This window comes from Haliotis cracherodii, unplaced genomic scaffold (genome assembly GCF_022045235.1).
Source record: "Haliotis cracherodii isolate W230 unplaced genomic scaffold, xgHalCrac1.p SCAF_3, whole genome shotgun sequence".
NCBI classification, from domain to species: domain Eukaryota; kingdom Metazoa; phylum Mollusca; class Gastropoda; order Lepetellida; family Haliotidae; genus Haliotis; species Haliotis cracherodii.
Window position 1 is genome coordinate 49,420,598 of NW_027266286.1, and position 17,378 is coordinate 49,437,975.

General features: G+C 40.3%; 1 protein-coding gene across 1 annotated transcript; it reads left to right on the forward strand.

Moving 5' to 3' along the window:
• The first annotated feature begins 345 nt into the window (after nucleotides 1-345).
• On the forward strand, nucleotides 346-15,184 carry LOC139474315 (uncharacterized). The gene is made up of 5 exons (XM_071257279.1): nucleotides 346-452; nucleotides 5,263-5,302; nucleotides 5,613-5,663; nucleotides 11,181-11,381; nucleotides 12,634-15,184. The coding sequence occupies exons 1-5, from the start codon at nucleotides 450-452 to the stop codon at nucleotides 12,858-12,860; spliced, it is 522 nt and encodes a 173-aa protein (XP_071113380.1). The 5' UTR covers nucleotides 346-449; the 3' UTR covers nucleotides 12,861-15,184.
• Nucleotides 15,185-17,378: the final 2,194 nt, after the last annotated feature.

The window sequence follows — 17,378 nt, forward strand, 5'->3', positions numbered from 1 at the left end:
GTTATATCATTGACACAACTCCCTACCACAAGGTTGAAGAATATCTTGACTCGGACCCCCACTCATCTGTTGCCTAGCACGCCCTCCGGACAGCCTAAACTTGCCACCTGAACAATGTACTAATACAGAAGGGCCATTGATGTGTATGTGTCCACCGTACGATTGATATAGACGTCAAGCGAGGTTTTCTACACCGCTGGCAGGGACCCAAATATCGCTCATTCAGTGTGTTTACATTAAATCACTGTTGGGGAATAAATAGGCTATTGAACACTGCCCGCCGCGATAAGGGCTGACACATGCGCAGAACCCTGCTGGTTGACTTGAAAGGCAGCTATCATTAATGGTGGCTGTCGAGGCAAGGTGTATATGTACCGTAATGATTGTCTGACAACTGACGGAAGGTGTACTCCTTATATCCCAGCTTCATGTAGTCCTACGGCACAGTAATGGTAAGTATTGTGGAAACATCGCGGTAAAATATCAAGATATGCTAGTTACAATGTGTGCATATGTTTCAGTTATAGTTAGAACAACAGGCTAGGGTTAAGGTACGCAACAAGCTCCTGTGTTGGATATAACAGTACTACCAAGTGTGACAGTATGCATTTTCCCGGCTTATGTTTGTGAATGTACTCTTAACCTATATGTACCATGATCGATTAATTAATTAATCTTTTGTAAACTCTGATTATCAGAATGCAAGCATATTTTTATTGTTTAATATTCCTGTTCCAATGTTACCCTTTTCGCAGTTACACCAACATCCCAGTTTCTGCGGGGGCCTAGTGGTTAAAGCGTTCGCTCGTCACGCCGAACCCCGGCCGCTTCATACCAAAAGACGTAAAATGATTGTACTTGTTGTTACCCTGTCTGGCACACGGCATTAAGGGGCTAAAACAAGGACTGGTCGGCTCGGAGTCAGTATACTGTGTCTGAGTGGGGTATTCATGTTAAACTGCGGCATGGTATCTCAGTGTGCTAGCACTATAAATCGGCATCAGTCCGGTCTAGTACAAGCAGACACACACACACACACACACACACACACACACACACACACACACACACACACACACACACACACACACACACGTGCATGCACGTCGCTATATAAGTGCAATAATCTTGTCCAAATTATTAAATCTCTCCTATTAACATTAATACCTTAGGTTTGGTCTTAAATAGTCGTACTCCATGCTTGAAACACTTGGGTTGTCTTAACTTCAGTTACTTTATTGCTGTAGTTGTTACCATGTTCTCATAACAAAGTATGTTGTTTAATATTAGGCTTGTAATACTGCGCACTTAACGCCATGCATAGCGATCTGACCCACCACATGGCTTATTGACTCATGATCAAGGCGACGTCTCCCCGGTAAGGTTGCCGACTATTTATGTGTTTGGGGCGTGCTACTGTGTTTCATCGGAATTTAGATTTAGTTTTTACCCGAGCACTGAAAACTGAACCTGCCGATACTGGAATATGTCAAAACCAAAAACTCTGGCTAGTCTAAATACCGGATCAAGGATGCGAACGTTGTCTTCGTATAATAACAGCAAAAGACCCACCCCCCGATGAAATATCACTAATCCGGACCACTGTATAAATCGAACTTTATTTTTGGTCCCACACAAGTCCGGTCTGAGTCTGCCCGGAGAGCCGAAGTTGATGGTTCGATCCCCCGTCGCGTCATACCAACAGACGTTATAAATTAAAAATGTGTACATGGCGCTCGGCACTGAGGAGATAAAACAAGGATTGGTCGGCACGGAGTCAGTATACAGTGTCTGAGTGGGGTATATAAGCGCAATACTCTTGAATGCCAAGTTAAACCCAATTTCACCTCACCACCGAACATGTATACTATCATATCGCCCCTTAAGTGGCTTGTCTGATTCTACAAGATCCTACTGACGAAGGTCGATATCCATAACGGAGACTGGAACACTGTGAATGAAATGAAATAAAGTTATAGGGAAAATGTAAAGTAGTAAGTACATTTGTATGTTCATATACAATAACACACCGTTAACCCTAGCGGATCCGTACCCAGTAAGATTGTCCGGATTAACGACTTCTCGTTATAGGGTCATGTTCCTCTGTCTTTGTACCTATAGGAGTAGCATGTTCTGGGCTGACGGTGTTTCTTCTGTATGTTGGGTCATGTTCCTCTGTCTTTGTCCCGATAATGAGTAGTATGTATTGGGCTGACGGTATTTCTTCTGTATATTGGGTCATGTTCCTCTGGATTTGTACCGATGGGTGTAGCATGTTCTGGGCCAACGGTGTTTCTTCTGTATATTGAAAACCTATGTATCTTTCACGTATCACGTTTTGAGTAGTTAGATATAGATATACGTTTAACCTTTTTTCAGAAATAGTATTAATGCAACTGAGATTATTTCAGTCTACTTTGAACTATCAGTATCTAATAATGATAGACCCATTGTAAACCCGAATATGTATATACGTTAAAGGCATATGCACAGTAAGGATTTTTCATATTTTTACCCAAATAAATATAGTCGAGGAAAAGCATTGTTGCACATTTTCATCCATTTGAAACTACACCGGCTCACGTGTATTAACCATGAGCAGGTTGGGATACAAAGTGACGCTCTCATACTGAACCGAATCACAACGGTGAAACCATATCCAATCGGGTGATACAAATGTACATATCATATTAAATCACCCGTATGACGAAACCATGGATTACGGAAGTCCGGACCAGCATCATTTTTAACATGAAGCAATCAGAGAGTCTCGCCAAGAGACGTGGCCTTGCATTCTGACAAGCCATTCATAAAACCATACCTTATAACATATGTCCCAATGTACATATCCTGCAGTATACTTCATATTTTAATATATCAAAAATATCGTAAAACGATATGCACTGACAAGTCGTTATCCCTTTTTCAAATTGGAATATTTCACGTGTGGATTTGTCCAAAGTAACTCATAATTTGTTGTATGTTGTCATAGAGTCATGGCGGCACTTTACATTTTCCCATAATAGCTATATGTAATAATGAGTTATCTTTTGAGCAGACATATGGTAAATTATGCTACAGTTCGCTGTTCTTTACACTGTATCAGCTAAATACACCAAGATCACAAAATGTTCTTTTCCTCAGGAGGGTTGCACTCACGAGCATATGACAATGTAATGGCAACCCCCAACCCTGACACATTCACAAAATTCTTTCTACCACGAACGCCGTAGTGTTTAACAAGTCCAAAGCGATTAAAGGACTCAACTTGCACGCCACGATGATCAATCGCGTATATAATATTTGAAAATAAGGAGCTGGAAAATATTCCAGTTAACACAGAAACGATAATGATCCATGCTAATTTGATCCCTTCTTTGCAATGTTGGATAAGATCATATCCTTAAATCTCGACTTGACAGTCGGTAGTGTGCACTTGTGAATACGTTGTCTATACGCACACACGAATAGTTCACCTCTGTGGTTAAAGTATAGACGACCTGGTTTGTCTGGACGCAATCAATACGTTTTACAACCCAATCTGCAGTGGGTTTTACTCCAGTTGTGTTAAGGAGTATAAAGTCATTCCACTCCGTGCCTTTTACTCTTGCGTGTTAAATACAGCAAAATGTCTCCACGGTTTTATGAATGACTGTTCAGATTCGATTTGAAAATATAACTAAAATTATAAATTAGTTTTCCTTTAGTGATTCTTGTTATTTAATAGCGATTTCATAAAAACAAAAATATTAATCATGTTACTCAATTCTCTCAATACACTCAGTATCTATAAAAGAAATCCTTTAATATTCTGTAGGGTAATTGATACATGCATTGATCTTGATGTGGAATTTCCTCTGACGTAATGAAGAATCATTCCACAATGGCAATTAGAAACTAGAAAACAAATGTATTTGTAACCCATATTGAGAACATGCAGTAGAAAAGTCTTTTAAGGGTTGAAATGACTATTAACATATATCAATTCAGAAGAATGTGTGTAATAAAATATGTACATATTCCAACAGTCTGATAAAGGTATTCCATGTAAATATATTAATCATAAACTGGGAGCTTTCCAATCCCGTTTTTGTTGTTCAAGTCAGAATTTGTCAAAGAAACTCAGCGGGGTATGTGTGCATAAAATGATAACATATAACACAATCTTAGTCCACACGACATAGTAGGCATAAAATATCTGCTTTACATTTAACGGTTGATCCGTTAGATTTAGATAGACTTGTGAACGCAGGGGCCTCTGGATCTGGGTGTGTGACATGACATTGGTAACGCACTTGTTTACTGGGGTAAACCACTTTTTGTCGAAGTAAGTGTTAGATAAACGAATGCATTGTGCCGTCGGGGACATATATAGAATTACATTTGACATTAAATCAAACGGATTAGAGTTAATCATTATAAATAAAAGCGACACAACCCTTCAAGATTAATTTATTCATAAGAATTCTCTGTCAAAAACCGAGTCGAATGTACGATTCCGACGATATCAGGTTCATGAATCACCATCAAGCAGATGGTTGCGCAAAGGTGAGCGTATCCTGTCCCACCGGTGGCACCAATTACAGCCACATGCAAAGTAATATAATTGTTACTTATATTTTCAAAAAGACTTCAAACAGTCTTTCCTAAAACCGGGAAGAAATTATTCAAAACACAAGAGTAATAGTAATGAAAAGGCACAAACGCTTTATAACCTTTTACTTTAGGAGACAAGTCAGATGTTCACCTGAGAAATACGGGAATGTATGGTACAAGCCAAAATATGGAATACAATCGCACATCATTTTGGTCACTGGTGGGTCAAATTTTGAAATGTCCTCCTCGGATCGTGTCTACCTTAAAATCTTTTGAAAGTTTTACTGATGCCTTGAATGTTGTAATCTTGATCAAACAACTTTTCAGTAACTTTGTTTGTTTGTTGTTTTGCGCCGCACTCAGCGATATTCAAGCTATATGACGGCGACCTGTGAATAATCAAGTCTGGACCAGACAATCCAGTGATTAATATCATGAGTATCGATCCACGCAATTGGGATACGATGACATACGTCAACCAAGTTAGCGAGCCTGACCACCCGATCCCGTTAGTCGCCTCTTACGACAACCATAGTCGCCTTTTACGGCAAGCATGGGTTGCTGAAGATCTATTTTACTCCGGATATTAACGGGACCTTTTGAGCAAGAGTCGAAAGGCTCAATGAAATTGTATGAATCTATGATTTACGTCTTTTTCTTTGTCAGGTTTCTGATAAGGCCAGTTTAGTGGAACGAGTATCAATACGTAAGTATATCTGATTTTCAATCAAGTTTTCTGAAATAGTCGTCCATCTCCTGTTGATCGACAAAAAATAATTTTTAAAGCGCAAAAAAGCTGATTGGTATGATGTGCCTTGCGGCATCGATCGTTCAGTAGCTTATAGGCCAGTCCGCAACATGGTAACAAAACAAACAAGGCTGAAAATATATGCATTTTATTCTTAGAAACACACTGATTGAAGTAAATGACTTATTTAATTGAGACCTTACAGTAATGAATGTTATATATACGTAAAACCTATTTTATTTGAATACTATCTTTTTTCTTTTTGCAGTGGGATGTGTGATCTTCATTGGACTCTTTGGAATCGTTAAATTTGTTTTAGGTTGGTATACTGTAGCCTCTTTTTCTTGTTCATTGCTTTAAGGCACGTTAAGACATGTAAGATATACATTACACATTGTTTGTTAAACCTAAATTTGGACAATGAGTATGGCATGTCATTACAGTAGCAGTTTGTAAAATACGCGACATCGTGCCTTTCGCTGAAGTAAATGTCACTATGTTGTGTAAAGTAATTCATAAGCACAAGCAATGGCTAAAATAGCCCACATCACATCGCTAGCATTGGGTAATACAGCCTATATCACATCGGTAGCATTGGGTAAAACCACAAGCATTTGATAAAATAGCCCATACCACTGTGCAAGGAGTGCACCAGATTACCCTATTGTGTTAAGCACACCATATCACCACATCAAGGTTAAGTGTGTCGTAAAACAACATTGGGTTAAAGTGTATCAGAGCACAAAATTGGGTTAAGTGTGCCATATCACCTCATTGGGTTTAAGCGTGTCATATCGCCATATTGGTTAAGGTACACCATATCATCACATTGGATTAAGTGTTCCATATCATAACATTGGGCTAAGTACGCCATATCACCATGATGGTTAAGTCTGCCATATCACCACATTAGGTAAATCGCACCATATCACCATATTGGGTAAAATACATCATTTCACCAGAGTTCACCATGTCATAGCATTGGGGTAAGTGTGCAATATCACCACATTGGTAAAGCTCACAATATCACCATATTAGGTTAAATGTACAGTATCACCACATTGGGTAAAGCGCACCACATCACCATATTAGGTTAAATGTACAGTATCACCACATTGGGTAAAGCTCACAATATGACCATATGAGGTCAAGTGTACCATATCACCACATTGGGTAAAGCGCACCATATCACCATATTAGTTCAAGTGTGCTATATCACCACATTTGTTAAAGTGTGCCATATCATCACACTGGCTACATTTGTTAGTCCCTTTATCACAGAATGCCGTGTACACGGCATCCATGTAATCTTTGTTTCTGGTATATTAACTAGTCATCTTCTTGTCAGTACATAATAAAAAATTCATTTTTCGGCAGAGTTGTAAAGATACAGAAATAAAACACTTTAACTCAAAAACAATATATCGAATTGTATTACTCCATATCAGACCATTGAGTAAATAAGGATACTGTCGACAGCACACACTTGCATCTTCCTGAAGGTCTTATCAAGACAAAGGAGGTTTCACTGTAGATTAACTGGAGATTACGTAAAAATCCTTTCTCATTGGTGTGTGGGGGGCACGGGTGGCCCAGTCGTCTAAGGCGCCGCGATTCGCTGTGCAGAGTTGCGTCCCTTAGGCACGCCAGAAACCTATGATTGTGGGTTCGAACCCAGGTTCGCCCCGATTATGTTTCTAGGTTTGTCAGCACCATGCCCGTGCTCGTGGGTTTCACCGAAGTGGTAAACGTCTGAGACCCGCATCACTTTGGGCTTTCCTCCCACATTAAGCTGACACGCCGTGATATAACTTGAATACTGTTAAAAGCGGCATTAAAACCCAACTCACTCACTCATTGGTTTGTGTCACAATGTAATCTACTCTTAATGTAATTGAATTGCGTTTTCATAAATAACCAAACTGCTGCGTATGTCATTGATGTATTACCGATATACATGTAAGTATGTATATCCTTAAGGCAGGTTACTGATGTGGAATTCTTCTGAGTAAGTAAGTTGCCTTAACACCGCTTTGAACAATATTTCAGTTATATCATGCCGCGTCGGCTTGTAGTGAGGGGAAAGCCCGTAGTGATGCATTTCTTGGACCTTTACTACTTTGGTGAAACTCACGAGCACGTGTATGGTGCTGACAATCTGAGCGAATCTAGGATTACAACCTACGATCTTCGGTTTCTGACATGTCCAGCTCTGCACTGCTAATCGTGGTGTCTTAGACGACTGTTCTGAAATATTTCCTGTGATGAATGTACACGCTCGAAAGTGACATATTGATACTGTCAGCATGCCACACTGCTTCAGCAATACGCCAAGTGTTGCCGTGGTTGGCTAAGTAGGTTACATAAGTAGGCTTATCTGCATAACGAATTACAGGCTGAGTCAGTCCTCGATCAATAGATAGGATATCTCGTGTCCCTTAAACGCCTTTATTGGTATGTCAGGTCGTCGGCATTCACTGTAAGGTGTATTGTATCGGTGCAAGGGGTGTTTCACTTCAGTGCACTAATACTGTGCACGTACGCATGACTTGTAGTTGGCACAAGTCCAAGAACAAAGTACAGCCAAAGTTGATATTTTTCAGAGCGATATCTGACATTTCAGCAGATTGTTCATGCACACCATCCTCGGCCCCCGTCAAGTTCCGTTGTAGAATTGGTTTTCAGCAACCAACTTTTCGTAAGGGGCAACCGACGGGATCGTGGGGTTAGGCTTTCTAACATAGTTGATGCCTGGCATCGTATCCGAATTGCGTAGATCGATGCTCGTGGTGTCAATCACTGGTTTTTCTGGTCCTCGATTGGGTTCCGCTTCGCTAATAGTATTTCACGGTATTTCCGTTATATCACGAGGTGCCGAGAAACATAATCAAGGCTAAACTTGATTAGTATCCGCATTTCTTGGACGCCTAAGGGACGTAACATTGCACAGTGAATTGCGGATCCTTGGACAACTGGGCTACTCTTGTAGTGAGTCAATAAGTGTGTGGGTAAACGCCGATTTGAAAAGTATTTCATTCGTATTGCTGCATGTCGGCATGTGTCAGTAACAACGATGGCGCGGATAATACAACTCTTACAACAATATCGTTGCAGTGTTAGTACCTCGCTATAATATTACACATGGACAATGCCTATTTAAAATCGTGTTCATTACAACTGTTCACATATGTACACATACACATCTCTAATGCTGACGGGGTTAAGCAGTCATCCGTAGTAACGGGAGCCCGTATTTCCGAGGAAAGGAACATTATATTTTTTTCCAGAAGATTGGGGAAAGTTTCATAAATCAGTCTGTACAAGACCACGACAAAGAGCATGTTGAACCACACCGAGATATTCGACCTTGCCTTCTTTGGTAGGGTTATGTAAGCAAGAGGTCATATGGCCAGGGCTCATTATGAGGGTCCATCATTCACATTGCGTCCTCGATTTAAACGTGTGCGTCATCACGAACATGTGATGTCATAGCTAAGAATGTGACCTCCACATTTCTAGGTCAGGATTTACAAACAACAAGGACCGTTATCCTTTAGATTAATGGAGATTTCATGTTAATCGTGATGTTTATTGTACAGCGAATAATTAATTATAACTACTTTCATAATTCCCTTCAACTGCAACACTAATCTTTACATGTTGTTATTCTGTATACATCTAGTTACTTTGAGTCCCTTGTCTTAGGCGTACCAGAAACCTAATTGTATGATCGAGGGTTTGAATCCAAAATCGACTGATCCTGATTCATGGTTTGTCAACACCATACCAGCTCATGGGTTTTACCAAGTGGTAACGTCTAAGATCTTCACCACTACGGACTTCCAAGCTGACACTCGGGGATACAACAATTGTACAAAGCGGCGTAAAAACACATCCGCTCACGTCGAACAGAGTAGACTTTGGTAGTCTCAACATGTACAATGTGTATTGTCGCCGTGTTGTGGACACAGGTGGCCTAGTCATTATAAGCTGTGCAAAGTGTCGTTCATTATTAAGCATGTTACACTTTCTAACGTTTACATATACAAAAGTGGATGGACGGCATAAATCACTTTTCTTTTATTTCTCAAATATTTACCCAGTGTACATTTCCGGAAACCACGTGGGGATTCGGGGTTAGAATAGGTCCCAAGCAACCTATGCTGGTCGGGAGAGGCAACCAATTGAGCCGGGTGGCCATGCTCGGTGAATTGGTTAAGAGCGTGTTCTGGTACCCCGACGGTGTGGATCGTCGCTCAAAATATGGATTACTGGATCGTCTGGTCCAGTCTCCATTATTTACAGGCAGCCGTCATGTAGCTGGAATATTGCAAACACATAACAAACAAACGGGCAGAATAGGTATCTAATACGTATACCCCATGTAATAGCTGACTCAGAGTAGGATCCGCTTGTTCCAATAATTTACCTGTCTCAGTGTCTTCGTACCCCTGATTGCTGACGTGGGCTGATGTTCATGTTATCGACCACTGGTTTGATTGACACGGCCTGAATTAATGACGTTCTCTGGTTATGTGGCCATAAAATTAATGAAACTCACTCACTAATTGTAATCTAGAGAAGCACGGAGGCTCTAAACCCTGCCAGACGTGGGGTTCTCTTCGGACTTCAGCAATAAACCGCCAAATCAGTTAGTTGAAAATCACATGTCCAAAAGAATAATGTATTAGGATAAAAAAGATATCACCTTGCAAAACAAATGATAAATCACCTAGAAAGAAGTTGCGTGCCCTCAAAGATGGCAGGTGTTATTGATATACGTCCGGTTGTCAAATTCCATAGGTTGGGGTGAAATGCCTTTTGTGTTGACATTCTGAATAATATAGTGCGATATTTATATACCTTGATTGCTTTTTCGAGAATGGCTTTGGAGCTTACATCCAAAGTTTGGCTCTGATAATGAGCCTATGTCTGCCGGGAATATGCCCCGTCGCATGGATTCAACAGTTTTGTGAGTTTCTGCATCGCTTTGTGAGTTTCTCCCATGCCTGTTCAAAGTGACGGAACGTGTGGCCAAATGGTTGGAGAATTTCCTGATGTCGGGGTCAAATATCACATCTATCCCAATTAATTGTACCCGTGCTTGTGGGTTTCGACTCCGAGCCGTCTCTCAACATAGAGCTGTGTGTTTTTGTGATATGACTGAAATACTGTTAAAAGCGACGTTAAACCCTACTCACTCACTCACATAGAATATAATAACCCATTCCTTCATAAAAATACACTGATTGTTTAGACATTTGAATAAGTGGAATGAGAATGCATATCTCAGACTAAATAACACTGAACAATATACAATGTAACACGATCAAGCATTAATCATGAGTTGTTTTCGAGTTGTTTGCATTCGTTTCAAAACAATTATTAACATCTTTTACCTCTTTTGTCATCTTTTTGTCATGCTTTGCGTGTATTCACAATTAAAACTCGATTAGCATAGCATATGTATTATGAAGAGACACACATACTTTTTAAAGATTTCTGAAAATCTCGCATGTTGTGTTCCGTGAACTACAACATTACGACCCCTGGTTTTCCCAATGAGATTTCTGTATTCCGAACCTCTCTTCTATTTTTTTATTTATTTATTTTAATTTTATTTTTATTTATTTATTTTATTTATTTATTTTAATTTTTGTTTATTTTTTTTATTTTTTTAGGGGGGGGAATAATCCCTTATTTTGTCAAAATGTCCTTACTGTCCCAACGTATTCTGACGCAACGTGTTTTCGACCTCATGGTTTCGTGTTTACTGTTTTAATCTACATTAAACGCATATAATAAAACGTCATCATTTATACATCTCTGTTGCCAGGATGGGTATACATGAACGAATGCGCCGACATGGTTCTCCTTCCGGTTTACCTGATACTTGGAGGAGTAATCTCCCTTGTTCCATCTTTGTTGTCTTTTTACCGGCGTATCAACCATAAAGCTCGTTCCAAGAAGGTCGTGGACGACCTGTGGTGGATCCTTGGTGCTGTCTTCTTCCTGACACTGGTGCATATAGTGGCTGGTTAGTTCTTTTGCCTTATACGTGAGGTGAGGTAGGGTAACTTAGGGGGTAAAGCTTTCGCTTTTCACGCTGCAGACCCGTGTTCAATTCCCCACATGGGTACAATGCGTGAATCCCATTTCTGGTGCCCCCGTCGTGATATTGCAGGAAATTTGCTAAAAGCAAAATAAAAGTTTACTTTCAGCAATATTGTTGGAGCTTGTGACCCAAACATATAGAAACAATTTAAACAGTCCTTACCAATGTATTTACTGTCATTGTATATACTACTAAGACACTTGTAGGAACCGCATATCTTATTCTTGCCCCTGTGATCACGACGGTGGACACCAAAAATCGGCTTCGCGTATTGCACCAATTTGGGGAATCAACCCAGGGACACATATTAGATGTTGTCGCCCGTGAAGTTTCGGGGACTCCAGCAACCCATGCTTGCCGTAAAAGGTGACTATGGTTGTCGTAAGAGGCGACTAACGGGATCGGTCAGGCACGCTGACTTGGTTGGTGCATGTCATCGTATCCCAAATGCGTGGATCGATGCTCATGATGTCAATCACTGGATTGTCTGGTCCGGACTCGATTCTTTACAGACCGCTGACAAATAGCTTGAATATTGCTGAGTGCGGCGTTAAACAACAAACAAAAAACATTTTGTTGAAAATGATATACGGCCAGACAAGGTTTCCAGTAACTGTTGATGGGGCTCGAATTTTCTTATGACTGTTGCCCATGAACCCTGTGGCGTGGATCGTTGCTCATGCATTAAGTCACAAGTTCACTAGTCCAGGCACGGGTATTTTATGCCGCCTTCTATATTGCTGACTGCATCGTTAACAAACGTTTAATCGCTCACAACTTACATTTTTCACATGTTAACAGTGAGGCCAATACAAAATGATACGTTTATAATAGCTTGTGAATATCCTTTTGGCAACACGTTTGCAAAGAGTGCATCATCTACAGAAGGAACATCCTTCTAGGATAGACCTAAAGTAATAGCCAATGATTGTCGTAAGAGAGGACTAAATGGATCGGGCGATCAGTGACTTGGTTGATTGTCATAGAACCCCGACGGCATAGATCATTGCTTAATATCCACTATTTGGCCTCGCCCATTTTGTCCAGGGCGCTAATAAAGCTGGAACAGTGCTGGCTGGGTGGTTAAACTACATTCACTCACACAATATCTGCCTACTTATATCCTAATGAATCCTTGACTGCAATATGACCCCCATCACCGTTGTACTTTCAGGGTCCATGTACATCCTGGTGTCTGTTGTGCAAGCCAGAGTTATCGGGCGTTTGTGCACCGCGCCCTGGCTACCTCCATTTGGCGTCGCGGCCTTGTGTTTAGACTGGGTGTGTTTCGCTGTGTTCATGTGTGTATTCTGTGACGTGGAGTACAAGGCACCCCCACCAAGCACAGAACCGGCCCTACCCAATTACTGGAGACACAGGCATAGACTCAGGCGCTACTAAAACCCGCGAGTTATCTCCCCTTTGGTGGGTTATCTTGCCAGATATACACGTGAAGCTACAGAATGATGCTACACTCAACGATGGAATTTTACAATTCTGAATATAGACCGACTTAACAAGCACAGCACAAAGACACAGAAATTATTTTCTTGCACTATTAAGTTGGGGTAAATATTACATCAGATTATTGCGACTTTCTAGCCATTGTTACCTTAAAGTGAGTCATAAACATTTCACGTTTGCTATACTATATGTACACTGGTGAGTGTGTCGTTCACGTTCTTTATCTTTATCACCAGTATGTCCATGTAAAGAGAGGAAATCGAACCTAATTTAAACTTGCTTGACGAACGGCAAACCATTCCTAAGTATGGGTTAATATATCCAACAGACCCATCATAAATTACAGGTTGCCGGGATATCTACACATCAGAGATATAAAAAAAAAGTTTAACTAATTTGTTAAGTGGTTGCAAATTCATATTACGAGATTTGTAATTCTTTCCTTTGATGGACATTGTGCAAGGGTCAAACAGCGAGGAATGGTTAAGATCCACGTGTGGATGAAGCGACAAATGCCTCTAGTGATGCTGTTTTTGCACTGTGGTCATGACTTGGATGATATACACCTCCACGATAGACTCTACTGCTTTCCTGGTTTGTGTAGATATACGTGTAGGTCAAACGCCTTTCCTATATTCGTACGATCTAATTTGTAAACTTCACATTTGGATCGGAGATGAGCATAAATCTTTTGTGTTATTAAGTTTTAAATGAACTTCACTTTGAGATAATGAAATTAATTTAAATCAGAATTTGAAATGTATTGGCTGCAGCAGGTAGAACTGGAGTAAGACGATGAAGCATGTTCCTATTACGTGAGCACATTCTTGGGCAGAAAATTATAAAAACAAAACAGCAGACATCTCATATTCAAATCTTTATAACAAACTGTTTACATATCATAATAGCGTAAGCCTTTTTGGCATGAAGTTCTAGTCGGACTTTGGAGCTCCCACATGGGATTGAAGCAATGAAATGCCCTACTAAAATAGATAACATACGTGTAGTACTTGCATACCTAGGTCGCTAGTGGCTAGTGTCTCATTCCACAAAGCAATGTTAGCGCTACGACTTTTGTAAGTCTAAGATTGTTAAAATATAGGAGTTACGATCGTCTTAATGTAGAATCAGACCCAGGTGGTCGACAACAGATGAAAGTGAATGACGTATTTTATAGGAAGCCATCGAGCGACTCACAAAGTAACTCGTGACCTACATACGTCACAAAGGAATAGCCTTTATGCACAAGACTCTAACGCCATGGCAACCAGTTACCCGAGTGCGAAATCGGCACCACCGGAAGCGCTCGTTAAATCTCCAACATCATCATCATCATCATCAACTATTTACGATATATACTACTCCAAAGACGTTAAAGAACATGCGATTCACCAATATTCCTTTAGGTTATCTGTCAAGGCATGAAAAAAATGCAAAATATAGCACAATAATGTAAGCCTCATTCTGAGGAAAAAGCCGCATTTAGATTGTACGTTCGATGGCTACCTTTGATGTGTTTTGTACTACACGGTTTTGACATTCAGGGCATGTAAGTGTGTTATATCTCACTTGAAGTTTAATTTTCGTATTTTTGTTTGGTTTAAGTTAGAAAAGGAATGGAAGACAGCTTATGTGTAGACCATGTGTGCACTCGTCTTTTGGTATATATGTTTTACATAGATATATGTTTTACATAGATGCTTAGATTGCATGTGTGTGACCATATAATATTTAGATATGACGTGTTTTAAATGGCAGTTTTACACGGGTACGTTACCATAAAACGATTTTTTTATGTATTTAGTCATCATTCATATAGCAAGCTACATGTAGATGTTATATCTCAAAGGTGACTTTTGAAACCGTAGCTATAGCTGGTTGCTTTCATTGTTAGGTCGGGTGAAAAGGATATTCAAACAATTTTATATAGTTACCCGAATTTCTAAATACATTATTTTCAAATCGCCATAAATTGTCCATGCAGCATGAAAACAAGCGCCCCTGTCATTTTCTCAGTCAAACCATCCCTATCATGATCAGTTTATCAACAGACATAATCCACGTCCAATAGTTGCCCGGTGCAGAACATTGCATATTTTAACGTAGTTTAATTATACGTGAGTGCCATATTAAATGTCTATACAAATGTGTGTTATATGTATATATTCCATGTAAAGAAGCGAATTGTGATACGTGTTCATGGACACTGAGATTGCTCTCAAAGAGACATATACATTCATGTTATCATTTACATTGTTGTAAATAAATATATCAGAAAAGCAAATCCTTTCAATTTATTCATTTGTAAGTGTATGGACGTGAACTGGACGCAAACCCACGCCTGGACAAAGCATCATATAGGAAAAGATGGACAATGGTGTTAACGTGATTCTCGCCCTTTTACTAAAGAGCACAACACATCAGCAATTCGCATTGGCTCGCATTATGATCCTTAACCTAACGTCACCATACACTTGCTCTTTGATTTCACAGTGAATCATTGTTAATCTGGACCCCATTAAACGTGAGCCAACGCCTTCTTTTATCGGGTCTTAGTCTATAACTGGGGACACTACTCTAAGCTATTACTAGTTAATCCAGAAAATCGATTATCCGGACGAATTCGATAAAAACGATATCCCCAAGATAAACTGGGTTTCGATGCAATCTCTCTGTGTCATTTAAGGCTTTCCGCCCGCATTAAATGACACAGTTGCATGTATATGAGGGCATTATTGTTCAAAACGCTGCTAAATCTATTTTTGGTCATCTATACATGTGCTCGAAATATACAGTGATATACATGTTACTAACAGCGGTATTTGATTTGCGATCACTTGTCACGACATTCCTCTGTGGTTTGCTCGGTAGTCAGTGATACTACAGTGTGGACATGTAAGCCTTGATCAACGTAAGGTCATATATCGCCTTTTAGTCACCTGGCTAGGCTCTACCATACTGCAAAATTGTTTCTGAATTTAGACATATGTTTTTCAAAACCGTTAATACATTTTATTGCAAATTAGCAACGTGCTAAAACAACGCCCATCTTACAACTCGAACATTCGTAGACATTATGAGTGACGTAAAATATGTAATGAGTACTTAACGATGAATAGTAGCACGGACTTGTATAATGTAGTTATATATAGTAATATAGTATAATATATAGAGAATCTCACCGAGTGTTGATATATTTGATATCAAAAGACACGAGGGTGAGATTTTATTTATCATCCAACATCATTCTTCCAAATTTTTCAATTTGTAGACAGTAATTAGCAGTGTCTTCAGTGTAAAAAGTACTGCTAACAGCTTCAGTAGCAGAGCCATTAGTGATGTCATTTGATTGTGACGTCATGGTAACCAGTGACGTCACAATGGTCTGCAAAGCATTGTGATGTAATTTCATTGCAGCGATATCTACAGTGTAGATATCGCTTGATCTAATCCAAGCGGTATCTCCTGTGGGAGCCATTTTTGAAACGATAAAGTATAATATACTACTCAAAATTTGATAAGGATCACTAGGTGATATGTGTGTAAGTTACCACAAACATAACAAAAGACATGACTCTGACTCAGAAACGTGTTTAATCATGTTATGAATGAAAATTCATGAACGGCATGAACTTGTATCAATATGGAATGTTTGAAATCTGCATACACCAAAAGGCAGGTATGTTAACAGCAAACAAGAGAAAGAATTACACAGTTATGAGGGATAGTCCATCATTACACTTAGTCGATGAAGTGTCAATATCGAGTATGACCTCCCCTTGCATCAATGACGGCCTGACAACGTCCAGATATGCTGTCAATAAGCACCCGGATGTTCCCAATTGGAAGGTTGTTCCACTCTTCCACGAGGGCATGTCCGAGCTCTGCCAAAGTCGTGGGTTGTGCTCTACGGCGTGAAAGGGCAACCTGCAGCATGTTCCAGACATGCTCAATCGGGTTCAAGTCCGGCGAGCGCGCTGGCCAATCCATGCGGACAATTGTCTCCTGCTCAAGGTACTGCTCAACCACCCTGGCGCGATGAGGACGGGCGTTATCAACCATCAGGATGAACTCAGGGCCAACAGCACCAGCGTAGGGTCTGACGTACACATCGAGGATCTCATCCCGGTACCTCACCCCCGTCATTGTTCCTCTCTCCAGGACATGAAGATCTGTCCTTCCATCTCTGTTGATTCCACCCCAGACCATGATGGAACCACCACCATAACGGTCATGTTCACTGATGTTGGCATCATGGAACCGTTTACGTTGTCGTCGCCACACCCGCTGCCTCCTGTCAGTAAAGTCCAAACAATACCTGGACTCATCGGTGAACAGAACTGGAACCCAATCGTTCCGGGTCCAAGTGACATGATCTTCAGCCCATTCCAATCGCTCCCGCCGGTGTCGAACAGTCAGGGGGATTCGGACACATGCCCTTCTCGAGTAGAAACC

Excerpts from the sequence above, each read along its gene's own strand:
- LOC139474315 (XM_071257279.1), top strand. Across the intron at positions 5,303-5,612 it reads AGTGGAACGAGTATCAATAC|TGGGATGTGTGATCTTCATT; the intron begins GTAAGTATATCT and ends TTCTTTTTGCAG. Across the intron at positions 5,664-11,180 it reads AATCGTTAAATTTGTTTTAG|GATGGGTATACATGAACGAA; the intron begins GTTGGTATACTG and ends CTCTGTTGCCAG.